This window comes from Girardinichthys multiradiatus, chromosome 21 (assembly GCF_021462225.1).
Source record: "Girardinichthys multiradiatus isolate DD_20200921_A chromosome 21, DD_fGirMul_XY1, whole genome shotgun sequence".
Classification (NCBI taxonomy): domain Eukaryota; kingdom Metazoa; phylum Chordata; class Actinopteri; order Cyprinodontiformes; family Goodeidae; genus Girardinichthys; species Girardinichthys multiradiatus.
Genome location: NC_061813.1, coordinates 15515472 through 15529676, shown reverse-complemented (window position 1 = coordinate 15529676; position 14205 = coordinate 15515472). Strand labels below are relative to the sequence as shown.

At 41.3% G+C, this 14205-nt stretch overlaps 1 protein-coding gene across 3 annotated transcripts; it reads left to right on the top strand.

Annotated features, from left to right (window-relative positions):
- The first annotated feature begins 2895 nt into the window (after window positions 1-2895).
- pabpn1 (poly(A) binding protein, nuclear 1) lies at window positions 2896-14085 on the top strand. Of its 3 annotated transcripts, none has more exons than XM_047349530.1 (7): window positions 2896-3377; window positions 5401-5509; window positions 7891-7958; window positions 8503-8609; window positions 8890-8977; window positions 9106-9257; window positions 13570-14085. In XM_047349530.1, exons 1-7 carry the CDS (start codon window positions 3243-3245, stop codon window positions 13763-13765), a joined length of 855 nt encoding a protein of 284 aa, XP_047205486.1. In that variant the 5' UTR covers window positions 2896-3242; the 3' UTR covers window positions 13766-14085. The 3 variants fall into 3 exon arrangements, with proteins under 3 accessions (XP_047205486.1, XP_047205487.1, XP_047205488.1); XM_047349531.1 differs by lacking the exon at window positions 13570-14085 and adding an exon at window positions 12482-13277; XM_047349532.1 differs by lacking the exon at window positions 2896-3377 and adding an exon at window positions 3649-3801.
- Window positions 14086-14205: the final 120 nt, after the last annotated feature.

Genomic DNA, 14205 nt, shown 5'->3' with positions numbered 1-14205 from the left:
AGTTCCCCACAGGTGTTTGCTCCATGAATTGACCAATAAGGTTCCTGGTTCAATCAGAATTGGTATTTAAACCTCTTCCTCATCATGCTGTTCACATTCTGACGCCGTGAGACCAAGACGACACCTAACACTGATCAACAGTATCTCTCCATTACAAGGCTTCAAACAGCATGTTCTCAGACAGAGGTGGCCACTGAGCTTAGATTGTCTCAGACAGTCATCAGCAGGTAGCAACAGACAGACTGAAAGAGTCATAGAAAGGCATAGAGGTGGATGTCCTTTGGCCACATCCCTCACTGATAACTGCTTCATTGTGAACAGTGCCCTGCAGAACCAGATGATGAATGCCATTCAACCCCAGACACATTTAAGAGCGGTCAGAGGCTCCCAAGTGTCACATTATACCATTAGAAATCATTAACATCAGAGTGGTCTCCGAGATAGACGACCTGCAATGATACCTGACCACACCACCAGGTACAGGGATCATCGTCTTGCATGGACCAGGGAGCATTTACGCTGCACGAGGGAGCAGTGTGCTTCTGTGCTATTCTCTGATGAAAGTGGATTCACAAACAGAAATGATGGCCGCCAACGTAGTTGGAGACATCAAGGAGAGCTCTATGCATCAGCCACTGTTTTCACCTGACGAGCATTTGGTGGTGGTGGTGTTAAAGTGTGGGCAGGCGTGTCTAGTCAATACAAAACTGCCCTACATTTTGTCATTGGTACAGTGACAAGCCCATACTACCTGAATAACCTCAATAATCCAATAATGAATCAATCCAATAATCTAATAATTTATCCCTGTAGAATAAACTTTTTAAGTTTTCATAATTTTCACCTGAAAGCCAAATATCCCAAACTTTTTTGAGTGGTTTATGTGTGTTTCATATATATATATATATATATATATACACACTTTTTGGTTCATATATGGTGACTAAGAAAGCATGAAGGGGCAATGCTAAACAAGTCAAGTACTGTATGTGGCCACATTAATTTACAGACAATATTTTCATATTTTATAGATTTCACTCAATATATAGTAGCAATTAGTACAATATTTCAAAGTTTAAACTTATGCTGTACCCCTGAGCTGACTTTGAAAACTTTAAAAAGTAGATGTATTTTTTAAGCCTAACGATTATTGAAAACAATCCCGACAGATGTTATTACAATTCCTTCCAGAAAAGGCTAAAACTATGATTTTCTATGGATGTTTATCAAATTATAAAAGCGTGTGCAATTTAATCTCAGTATAGGTCCAGCTGTTCTGTGAAGGGGCCAGGGGTTTGTTAGAGAACATTAGTGAACACAGCAGACAAGTCAGAGTTAAAATAATGGAGAATTGTAAAGGGTTAGGTTAGACATCAATTTCCCATGCTTTGAAGTTGTACTGTTCGATTCATCATCCAAAGAGCCAAAGTTCAAAGAAAGTCACAAGCTATAGGAGACCCAGCGAGCATTTGGAAGATGGTGCACTGGACAAAGGAGACTAACGTTGGAACATTCTGGCCAGTGCAATTATTAAAACCTGTTCTTGGAAGAAAACCTTTTAACCTTCCACCGAGACAACACCCATAAACATTCATTCACAGCTATAACTGAATTATACAGATCAAAACATATTTATTTGTTAGAATGGCTCAGGTGTAGTATGGACCTAAATCATGTAGAGAATCTGTGGTAAGGCTTGCAAATTGATGTCTATAGAAACCGACTGCAGTTGAGCTGAGGCTGCACAAAGGAATGAGCACACATTTCAGTTGCTAGATTTGCAAAGCTAGAAGAGACTTAATGTACCTGTAATTGCTACAAAAAGCTGATTCAGAGGACTGAATATGAATGCATGCCACACCTTTCATATTTCTATTTGTTAAAAAAATTACCATTTTCCTTCCTCTTCCCAATTAAAGAGCGTCATCGTAGGTTCTTCCTGCCTGCACCTGTGAGACTATAACCATCACTGCTCCCAACAAACTCATTATGTTGTTTACATCCCTGCTATTGTTAGCAGTTTTCCATATTCCTGAAGTCTTGTTATTTCTGCAAATGCATACAGTTCACAGTTTATAATTTTTTTAAAACTATCTTACACAGTTGCACGTCTTAGAATCTGTGTATGCTAGTTTTCATAATTGTAGTTTTTTTCTTTCATTGTGCATTTGCATTTACTATAAATTTTATTTTTTATTATTATTGCTTATCATTATGTGTATATGCGTGCTTCCATTTGCCTGTCACCTTACTGCCGATACACCTGAATTGACCCAGCGAGGCACAATAGAGGATATTTCTAGTCTCTTATTTCTGTTCTGTTCTAATTATGCACCACTTTCTGTTGGTCCATTGCATAAAAGTACTGGAAAAAGACATTAAAGTGTGTGGAAGTAACACGTTCAAAGGGTGTAAATACTTTTGCCAGGCACAATAACTGTAGTTTGGCCTAAATGTAAACTTTCAAATGTTTTTAATGGTATTGTTTCCTGCCAGGAATAAAACGTTTATTAACAAAAACCCCCCAAAAAGTTAAAACTATTTGGGAAAACATGTTTTTCTTTCCTGTAATGGGTCTCCATGTTTATTTAAAAAGGTTTTTCCAGTCGACTTATAAGAGTGACCTCATGAGGTCAAAGAGGGTGAGGCAGTTGATATGACTACTATTGGAATTCATTTGGTGAGCTTTGTGAGTTTATTTGAGAACCGATGGGGCAGTACGATTGACAGAAACGTAATTAAATCATATGCGTACGACGCAATTGGCGAACCGGAATGCCCCGCTCGACTGTCCAATGAACACACGGCAGATCCTGAAAAGGTTTCTCTAGAATTCTCTGTAGACCAATGAAATTAAGAGCTTTACGGCCGCAGTGCTAAATGACTCCGCCCCTAGCTTCCATTTCTGAACCGAGGAGACGCCGCCGAGCTCGCGTACAGCCCTCGCTTTTTTTTTTTTAATATACACGTTTAAGTAAAAATACACCTCGGTTCGGTGTCGTAGATTTGGGCCATTGGCTAAAAATAGCGAGTGAAACACCACACCTTGTGTGTTGTGGTACGCTGTTTGAGTTGTAGCTAGAGCTGAAGCTAGCATTTTATTTCCTGTTTTAACTTTACAGAGCGGCGTTTTCCGCCGTTTTCTTTTCGCCGCCCCGCTCACTCTACCCCCCTTGCGTGTGAGTGGGGGCCTGCAACGTCGGTTTAGCCACGAGGCGCGTCGGTAGTGTCGGTTAAGAACGATGGCGGAGTTCGGCAACGGACTAGCGGATGAATCTCTACTAGATTCAGATCCCGGACATCCCGAACTGGAAGACCCGGGTGTCGGTGACGAGGAACCAGGGTTAGAAGAGGGAGAGGCCGCAATTGAAGACCCGGTGAGTAAAGGGTATTGTTCCATGTGTGAGAAGCATCTAGAAAACTAAGACGTGTTAGTACCACGTCGGAGCAGTTAGTTAAAGTAAACGTGCAGTTATTCTTGTCCTCTACAAATCATGGGTCACATGTCGTCTGATAACGCTACTTCGGTATCAACCGCCATTGTGGTTCACACAGTGCAGCATACTTGGGTGGTGACATGCGTGGTGTCCGCGGCCATCTTGGCGCAAGAGCAGCATCAGTTTCTCTGCGCTAGAGAGAGCAGCCCTAGCCGGTTGGGGGTGGGGGGGAAAATCCTCGTCGCAAAAAAAAAAAAAATGCAGGACGGAGATGCGGGACACTGTTGGGGCGAGCACTGGACAGGCCGTCGCCGTTATATGCCGTTTTAAAACTCCACCTCCTTAAGAAGGCAACCGGCTGACGGTAATTTAATCTTTTATCCCCTTTCATTTTTCTTCCCTGAGGCTGCTGTTCAGGCACTGCCATGTGCGCGCACTCGCGAATGACCCAGCGGCAGAAGGCTAACGTTAGCATCAAATGCTGCACCCTAAATGACCAGCGAACCTGTCAGCTGTTATCGGTAGTCACGGGATAAATCTGCAGGACGTCATGGTGGCTGTTGGGCTTATTGTGTTACAGGGCAAGCAATATTGATTCTCATGGGTTAGTGTTGCTTTGAGCGAATAATAAAGCCATAGCTGGACGAGGCCGACGTACAGATGCCCATTTTTTTGTGTGCATTTTGGCCGACTGTGGGTAGTAACCGTGCATCACAGCCAGTTCTAAATTAATGCCAGCTGCACGATTTCACATGTCCCATATCATTTGCATATTATTGCGTAATTCCTGGTAATTACTGGATAGCATGCTCAAGTGAGGAATCGAGGTTTGCGTGCATTGAAATCGTCGCTAGGAACGAACAAGAAAAAAGGTGCTGCGGTATTTAAGGGGCTGGGTTTGCATCCTTCACTGTTTATGCTGGAGCAAGGATAATGAAGGGAGGGGAATGTGACTAGTGGTTCAATTACAATCATGTTGAATGTTACTGCATCTCTGTTTTTATCCTGTGGGAAGATCTAATTTTGAAATGGTCCCTAAGTGTTACCGTGAGCAAAGTATAGGCAGTGGCTTTAAATGATGCTGGCGCGACTCCCACTGTGCTGCAGTGCACCACTGTCAGACAGGAGGGACTGCACACACGTGAGGGCACAGGCAAGTCGGTATTCAATGCAAATGATGTGACGGTGTGATTAAAAAACGTTTATTGAACAAAAATCAATATGAGAATAGAAAGAGCACCCTGATCTTGATTGGGATGTGTATAAGTGATTGAGCAGTTATTTGACAAAGAGAAAATGGTTTGTACAATTTAATGAAGTAGTAGGGTGCAAACACATTAATTGTCCCACAAGGTTTAGTGTTGGTATCGAAAATGTTGAATTTTACATGTTTGAAATCTAAGAACAATTTCATCAACAAGTTGTACTTAAATGCACAGTTGAGTTGTATAAATGGTTTGGGGCCATGCTTTAATGCATACATTGATTTTGTCATAGGTTATTGGAAACTATCTCCATCATATTTCCTGCATCTCTAGAAAAAGAAAAATTAAAGCGGCAGGTCAGACTCCCAAGAAAACCAGAAACTGTCAACCAAGTACCGCCTGATTGTTGCATACCGAGTGTTTTTATAAAACTACAAAAAAAAAATAAAAAATGTTTTTGGTTAGAAAAGTATGTAAAGAATTGGGGATGTGTGTTTGTTATTTTGTTGGCTCTGCTGCCTTTTAGTTGAGGTATACAGCATAGTGAGGAGAGGAAAATAACCTGAAGCTAAAGGTTATAGACTGGATCCTCTGTAGTAATGACTTGTAGCCTTGCTGCATATGTTTTGAATGCTGTTCAGAGAATATATATCCTAATTATTGAGCATCAACATTAATTGTGTGCCAGGTGTCATGGAGTTTGTGATCTGTGAAGTTTAATAGTTTGACAGACTTACTAGAATATGCCTATTTTGCAGGAACTGGAGGCAATTAAAGCTCGGGTCCGAGAGATGGAGGAAGAGGCAGAAAAGCTGAAGGAGCTACAGAACGAGGTGGAGAAACAGATGAATCTCAGCCCCCCACCAGGTATGTTTGTTTTTTGCTTGATTAGTCTCTATAGTTTTTCTCTTTTAGCAGTGAATTAAGGAGGCTATAACAGGGTTATTTCAAAGGCTTATTGTCTCAAAAAAACATAAAATCTTCTGCCAATCTATTCTTAGACTGAGTGACCTTGTTCTACCTGTGGGCTGAAACACAAGTTCATTTTAATCAATATTCTTTTAAAGAACGATTGTTTTCCCTGGTAATAAGGCAGTAAGAAATAATTCATGGTGCGCTGTCCTCTCCACCACCTGTTCCACTGTTAAACGTGTCTTACATGAAGTTTATCATCTTAAGTGTCAACTTGTATGGATCTGCTGGGGCTCAGTGGAACCAGTCCGCTGCATTTTTAGATGTTATGTCAACTGTGTCAATGTCAACCCTAGCACTGGACCTAGTTGTGTCAAATATGTAACTGATGGAAAAATACTGCATATGTTTGAGAGTTTTATACTCTCGCCAGAAACATAAGAATGTCTCCTCAAGGTTGAACTTGGGAAGCGGGAGGTTTCCAAACAGCCTCAAACTCAGTGTCCAGTATGGCTGCCACAAGTTGCATGTTTAAACTGTTGCCACTGCTGTCCGTTTATCTCATTAGATCTGTGACATACGTTCATTTAGTGTTTCAGCGTATAATAAAGTGAAGACAAATAAATCATTGGCTTGTATTGGTGCTACTAGTTAACGCTAACAACTGGTGTATCCCACTGGTTTTCTGACCCACAACTAGAATGCACTCCATTCGGTTGTGATGCCCTTATACCCACACCCTCATCTGAGCTCGCAGACAGATTGAATAGCAGCATAAGACCTTGGAACAGATTAGAACAGACATGCTTGTTTTAAAAAAAAATCCCATTAATAATAGGTAATGGAAGTGCTAACGATCAAAAAAAAAATTGCATAGAGAAGTTGGGATGGGCAGTTATTGTAATGTTTATCATCACTGTGGGGAAAAGGTTTGAAGAATTCAGATTTATTGGGACAATGATGAACTCTGTTTGGTAAACCTCAAAACTGACAGTAGGGTTGAGATCGTTACTTTGTTAGAAATACATTTTTTCTTTCTAATGTTGGTTTCATAAGAGCATCAATTTAATTGCATTAATTTGTATTGATTTAAGTGTTTCCACTACAAAATGCAGCTGGTGTACTAAAGCAGACTATTCGATTATGGATAAATTTTACTTTTAGAACAGTATTTGTTTGTGGGTTCTGAATGTACACATTGACAGCATCAGTATCCTTTCTTGTCAACACATCTAATTTAAAAAAAACATTTTATCCTCATTTTTATTGTCGCAATGAATTGCACAAATCGTGGTTAAAATTGAAGACCATGTTGCCCCCCCATCATTACTGAGAAGTGTTGCATTATTTGCACAATTAGATTTTTATTTTGGCTTCAAATTCAGACAACTTTATCTTGATGGGCAATTCATTTGTAGCCTAGCATTCCATACATTCACCGCAAACATGCATCCACTAACCAACATCATTAATTAATTGAACCAAAACACAGTATAAGCACCAAAAAAGATAAACATTACTTAGAAGAGACCCTCTAACAGGACAAAGGAGTTATTCCTGGCGGTGCACACAAGTGTCTGTCCCAACTGGAGGATCACTTGGCAACCAAGACCACCATGGCCAGAGTTCAACCCTCTTGGGAGAGGGTTTCAATAAGCCTGGGGGTCTGTTGATTGGCCAGGAGAGTTGAGGCACATTTTTGAAGTAAAAAAACAAAAAACTAAAGGTTCAGCAGGTTTGTCTCAAGATTATTTTTCATTTAGGGGAGAGAGGGTGGATTGATCACATTTCCATGGGTTATCTTGAATGAATCAAATACATGACTGTCTTCAGGAGTTCACATTTTTTCCATATATGCATGTTTTTAATGCTTTTATTTATAAAATGGCAAGCTATGTCTCCAGTAGTGGAATTGACCCTTGGTATTAACTTGTCTTTTATATTGTGTTGAATGTTGCTGCATAGATGTAATAAAAGATTTTTGTCTTGAACTATATTTTAAATATTTCTGCTATGAAAATGCTTGTCCAGACCAGCGTCCCAGAAGATAGATTAAAATATCTGTTATTTAATCTTCTTCCCACAGATGGGTTTTTTTCCTAATAAAATATGAAAGAAAATTTGATCAGAGCTGACAGTACAGGGATTATTTTGGTTAAAGTCACATTGCAAAATCAGTGTTCCTGGAGAGCATCTGACCACCACCAAGTTTGGGATTTAAAACCTGCAATTTTGCTTCCAGATGCATTCTTAAAACTCAACTTGTATTCCATCTTGTCTTGTTTCACAGCAGTGGTATTTTCTCTCATGTAGACTTGTTCTTCCTTCTGTTTCAGTTGGTCCTGTCATCATGTCCATCGAGGAGAAGATGGAGGCAGATGGCAGATCGATTTATGTTGGCAATGTGAGTAACTGTCTGCTGTCCCGCGCTACGTTAGCCGCCCTGTTTCTCAGTTTTAGTCCAAAAACTTTAAAATAAAGGTGGACAAAATCATTTCCTGTTTTGCTTACTAAAAGTCAAGTTCCTTGAAAATGCCTTCGGTTTGTGTAGTGCTTGGAGTTCATCTTTAGATCAGTAACTGTGTGTTTGTTGTGCTTTCACTTCAACTCCAAAGCAGTTTTCTATGATAAAACTGAAATCCTTGTTTAGTACTTTCATATTTTTACTGTTTGGCCGTACGGCTGTGAGTGAGCTGGCTGGTAACATTTATAAGGACAGTGTTTGCTGTAATCTTCAGCTCCCTGCTGCTGTTAGTGTTTTTGTTGGCTTCCATCTCGTCTGCCCTTTTCTTACTGACACTTTAATGGGGTGGCTTGTTATAGACCGAATGAACACGGCCCTGCGCTCCAGTTGCTGTAGTTGCATTGTGGCTTATAAAACCTATCTACAGTGATAATGTTTGCAAAACAGATGCTTTAATAATCTTTTCTGTGCTTTCTTTCATCAGGTGGATTATGGTGCCACAGCAGAGGAGCTTGAGGCTCACTTTCATGGCTGTGGTTCAGTAAACAGAGTCACCATTCTATGTGACAAATACACAGGGCATCCCAAGGGGTAATTATCCACCTAATACTGATTTTTGTGCCATGAGTTGGTGACTGAAGAATGAATTTCCTAATGATGCAAGGATGAATTTAATCAAATGATCAAATTTAAAAATGGGCGATTCTTCTATTATTTAACAGAGGCTTCCAGTTGTGGAGGTTTGTGTTCCTGTCAATTTTGTTTGCTGGGATGTTTCAAACCAAAAATCTACTGGAAATAAAAGGATTGCATTGGTCTTCTATTTAGATATTTCTGCAGCTTAGCCAAATTTTTTTTCTCACATTTTCAGGTTTGCTTATATCGAGTTTGCAGACAAAGAGTCAGTTAGGACAGCGATGGCTCTGGATGAATCCCTTTTCAGAGGAAGACAGATAAAGGTAAGAGACTTTCACTTTGAATAGAGTAGGGCAGGCATTTACTTAAAATCTCAAGTCATTAGTCAACATGTTTGACTATATGTTTATAAAATTGTCAAACAAAATGTTGACGGTACAATTATCTTTAGGTGGGAGCCAAGAGAACAAACAGACCAGGCATCAGCACCACAGATCGCGGTTTTCCACGGGGTCGGTTCCGATCACGGGGAGGAAGCTTCCCCTCGCGTGCACGATACTACAGTGGTTACACACCACCTAGAGGCAGAGGACGGGCCTTCAGGTGAGCTGCTGTCGAGACCTATCAGATCCCGGGGAGCCTTACCTTCATGTATAACATGCCATTCATCATTTGACCTGTATAATGTATAATTACTGCCTGTTGCTCAGACACGATTAGACTGGAAAGAAACAGGCTTCAGTTCAGCCATGAGTGACATGAAGAAGAAAAAATCCTAAAAGTTGTGTGAATAAAAAAGGCTTTTGATGGAACATTACAGTTGATGTTTAAACCGCCTGGTTACAGCAGCCCATTGAGAAGTCTCTCAGCGGCGTAGTTTAGGTGTAGCATCCCATCTTCAGCTGGTTTAAAGAAAGAGGAGGGATGTTTTCAGACATACTAATAAGCACAACATTCACTGAGTGAGACCTTCACTGATGCTGGTTTTACTGCTACTGTAAACTCACTCATACATGGTTCCTTTCAGTCTGGTCCTTGCTAACATTGAGTGAAGCTGCTGTTTAATGGGAACCAGTCCGAGTGGTATTTTGTTAATTTTTGTGAGATAAAATGTCTGACCCTCAAGGCCAGTCTCTAATCAGCCACTTCCACACATACTATGAAACCCTAACCGTGCCAATTTACTCACAGGGATTGGGCCTGCATTGCTGGACAAGGCACACAGAGACTCTAAGAGAGGCTTTGGATACTAATTGATAAGACCTCAGGGACTGATTATGAGCTGATAATTGGAGAATTAAACTATTTCTACTGGTTTTAAAAGAATATAATCTTAAAAAAACTCCCTCTTGAGTTTGTGTAATATCTGCATAGTGCTCCCTCTTCATTAATCAACAGCACTGGTTAGTATGTAGTAATCGTCTCCAGGGAACAGCATACAGACTTGCTCCACTTGAACTGGCCTGGAGGATTTATTACAGTGGAGTCTGTCTGGTAGTTACATTAGGAATGTATCACTAGTTTATGTCAGAATGAGCTGAAGATCTGAACCACATGTAACATTACACCAGCACTTTGTCTTGTTGTGGAAAAGTATCTGCCTCAAAATCTTTGCATGGAGCTGTTGCAAGCTTGGGTAGGTTTGATTAGCTTGTTTAGCTGTGATCATGGAGTCGCAGTCCAAATGATAACAGACCTGTTTGATTGGCTTCAGTCTACAGATTCAACAGGGATGTGGCAAATCTGGCCTGTTTTGTTCTGAACTAAATCCACCTCTACCATGTAATAGTATTAAAGGATTATGTAGCCAAATAATGACATTTGTGTAGTTGCTACTATTCCTGAACCCTGTCTCAAAGCCATTCAGAACACCTGAAGCAGCTAGACATGGACCGCATGGTGTTATAACTTTAAGTAAAAATATCAGTGTTTACACAGATTTAAAATAATGACATCAATTCATTTCTTTAATTTTAAGCAGTTATTCCTACTTCTAAAATAATTAGTTCCATATTGATTATTACAGTTGTAATAATGCTGCACAGTATTTAAAATTGCAGTCGCTGGATTTTCAGTGTGTGCAACATTTCAATCATAGGACTGCTTGGATACAATGTTTCATATTCAAACTGCTTGCAATATGTTGCCTGTTGGATGGACATTCATTGCTCGTGATTCTTTCACTTGATTGACAGTTTAGGAAACGTTGCAGAGTCATGGTTATAATGAAGAAAAAGGGGAGGGGTCTGATGAAAATGTGGGCAAGTTGCACCTGATTCATCAGTAATTCAGTAGTGCCTCAACATAATGCTTTCCTGTTGTCATGCAGCCGGTGTTTTCTACCACATTATTTGGATGTAGTTGAAGTTATGTTTGCTCAGTCTTTATAGTAAAAATGGCTAGAGCAGGCACTGCAGCTGAACAATGAAATGCAGAAACCTATGTATTATCTTACTGTAAATAATGACCTTTTAGAAGCAAATTTAGATTTAATCTGATGTCAAAGATGTAATCCCTGAGAATAGCAACCTGTTCTCCATAAGTAAAGCCAATTAAGAGTAGTTTTACACATATTATGGAAATTGGATTGAGATATTTCTGCATCCAAAATCTTTGACTCTGACACCTCGGGCACAATCCCATGAATTGGGAAATTCATGTATTATTAAACACTTTGCGTTCTGTAGGATTTCTCTGTAGTATGAGCCAACACAGAAATGTCTTTATTGTGGGGAAAAAGGACTGCTGAGCAGTAAGCAGCAACAAGTGGGGGATGGGCCATGCTGCATTACTCCATGCTCCATACAGTTGGAATAAACAGTGACTCCAGCGGTATTTACCATCTCAGTAAGGAGACTAGAAACCATAGCAAACTTTTCAAACTGGCGTATAATACCTGGAACCAACCCTCCTCAGTAGGAGCATGCTCTCAGGACAGTCAGGCTGATGATGATCATGTCCATATTTATCATCACTATCTTCCCAAGTGTGTGCAGTGAAAAGCCAAGATTTTGATGCCTAACAGTATTCATATTGTAGTCTGTGTGGGTTTTCTTTTTTTTTTTGGTGTTGATTTCTGCATGAACATGACCCTCCACTCACACTCCACACACTCTTCATCAGTTCAGTTTCAGCTTCACAGCGCTCACTCCCAGAAACGAGGGTTCATTACTGCAGCCTGACCTCGGCATCTGGCCTGTCAACCAGTGGACTTTCAGTCCCAGTGTGACCCGTTTGTGCTGTCTGTGTGACTGTGGGAAACGGGAGACGATATGTGAAATGCTGTGCCGCTGCCTGGCATCACTGTATGTGTCACGTTGTGTCTTTGAATGTGGGATAAAGCTGCAGTTGTGAGTCATGCCCACTTATTGTCTTTCTGTGTAAGTGAATGTGTGTTGTTGAAGGGGGTATATGTGTGGTGCTGTTTGTCCTCACGGTCTTTCCCCACAGTGACCCCAGAGGAGGCTCTCAACAGAGAGACAGAGAGAGAGAAAGAGGGAGAGTGCCATTGCTGTCCCCTCACACCCACACACTTTTCGTTTTCACCGAATATCTGAAAAACTATTTTCTTCCTTTTTTTTTATTTATTTTTTTATTTTTAAAGCTGCTTCCAGCTGATTTCCACACTATAGCCTTTCCTTCCACACTGACTACAGATAGCCTGTCTATTTTAGTCATTTACAGTTTACTTCTAGCACTGAATTCAAATCTTTTCCTGCCCTCACACACTCTCGCCTATCTATATATTATCACACCAGGAAATTGGTGTCCATCTTCTTAAGCCAAACAGAAAAAAATCTCACCCTCTTTTTCTCTCTCTTTTCCAGGGGCCGAGGGCGAACAACATCGTGGTATTCCCCTTACTAAACACCCCCCCTCCCCAGTACTCCCTTACTATCAGTTCCCCCCCCATCTTTGTTCCATTTTAAAACACATGCACCCACACATACACACAATGAAATTCCTCCCCTTCCTTCCCCACCAAAAAAAAGAAGAAACTACAGAGGAGAGGATAAAAAAAGACAAAAAATGAAAAGGAAAAAACCCTCTCCTGGACAGAGAGACTGGCTGGCCGCAGTGTGAGATTGTGTGAGAGCGTGCGTGTGCAGGGCTTGATGCGGTCACACCTGGTAAGGTAAACCTTGGTTGGCCATTGGTGGGGGATTACAGTGGCAGACATCTGTTGGGTTTTTGTTTGTTCATGAAGGAAAAGGTTGGGTCAAAAAAAAAAAAAGTGTTAAAAAGAAAGATGGTATCTCAGGCTGCAGATGTGTCTCCTTTGGTCTGGCTGTGACCTCCTGCTTTCACACCATCACCAGTACAGCCCACCCACTCACCTTCCACCACCATCCAGAAATAGGGGTAAAAAAAAAAAAGAAGGGGAGGGAGGGCAGGAAGAAGAAAGTTATTGTTCGGTTTTTGTTTTTTGTTGCTGTTAGCACATCAGTGTAAAACTTCCACTAGCTTTTAGTGTTTGTTGTTGTAATTTTGTCGTTTGGAGTTTGTCATTACCTCCTGACCCCCCATCCACCCCTACTCCTACCCTCTCAAGCCCTCTTTGTGTCTGTTTTCTGCCTCTTACACCCTCTCCCCTCCCTGTATTTATAAAGTATTTCCCCCCTTTTTGTTTTTATGGATTATTTTCTGCTGTCCACTAATCCCTTGCTAGTGATGGATCGTAGGATTGTATTTTTTTCCCCCCACTTATTTCTAGATGAGCCAGTTTTGTGTTGCTACAATTTCCCCCAAGCCAGACATGTTTTCATCAGTTTTTTTTAAAATGTATTTTTAGTACTCCCCCCTTCATCTTCCCCACCCCTACTCCTTCCACTGTGCACCTTGTTCTCCATCTTTACACCCCTCATCCCGTCCCCCGTCCTCTCTCTGTATATTAGACCACTTCTTGTCGTTTCAGGTTTCAAGACCAGTGGAGGCTAACAACCCCCCCCCAGGTGGCGCCGGCCCCCCCCACTGTCTCCGCAGCATCTCTGTCTCTCTCTGCTCCCGCTATGCACACTCACCCCATCCTGTCGGTGTGGGGTGGCGGGGGTGGGGGGCAGGGTGACCACAGGCCCACCGCGGGGGGCATTTACTACAACAGCAAACGCTGACCATGCTTTTTAACTAACACTTTCAACAAAAAAAAGTCACACATTGTTCACAGCAAACATACACACCTAACCAAACACACCGCAGTACCGACGGGCAGCCAAGCCAACACATGATTTCTACACACAGAGCTGATGCCAACAATAGCTGGGTGGCAGACAGGCAAGTTTGTGCAAGAGGGAAAAGGGTGAGATCGGAGACGAGATTCATAATCAGGGAGTGTCTTGAGAGCGCCCCCTTTCTCTGACGACGTGCAGTGCAGTCACGGCGTGTTTGAGAAAGGCTGCTGAGCTAACAGCATTGATTTAAATTGAAGAGTGGGCTGGAGCTGTTTTAGGGTGGGGAAAGTCAGGGGGTGGGGTTTGTCTGGAGACCTTTTTTTTTTGTTTTTTACTTTTTTTTTTGTTTTGTTTTTTCAAAAAAAAAAGGGGGAATGGGGTTT

What these genes read in the sequence shown, in the direction of transcription:
- pabpn1 (XM_047349530.1), top strand. Translation starts at nt 3,243, where the DNA reads ATGGCGGAGTTCGGCAACGGACTAGCGGATGAATCTCTACTAGATTCA. An exon ending in GATCGATTTATGTTGGCAAT is followed by an intron (nt 7,959 to 8,502) that starts GTGAGTAACTGT and finishes TTCTTTCATCAG; the next exon opens with GTGGATTATGGTGCCACAGC. An exon ending in TCAGAGGAAGACAGATAAAG is followed by an intron (nt 8,978 to 9,105) that starts GTAAGAGACTTT and finishes AATTATCTTTAG; the next exon opens with GTGGGAGCCAAGAGAACAAA.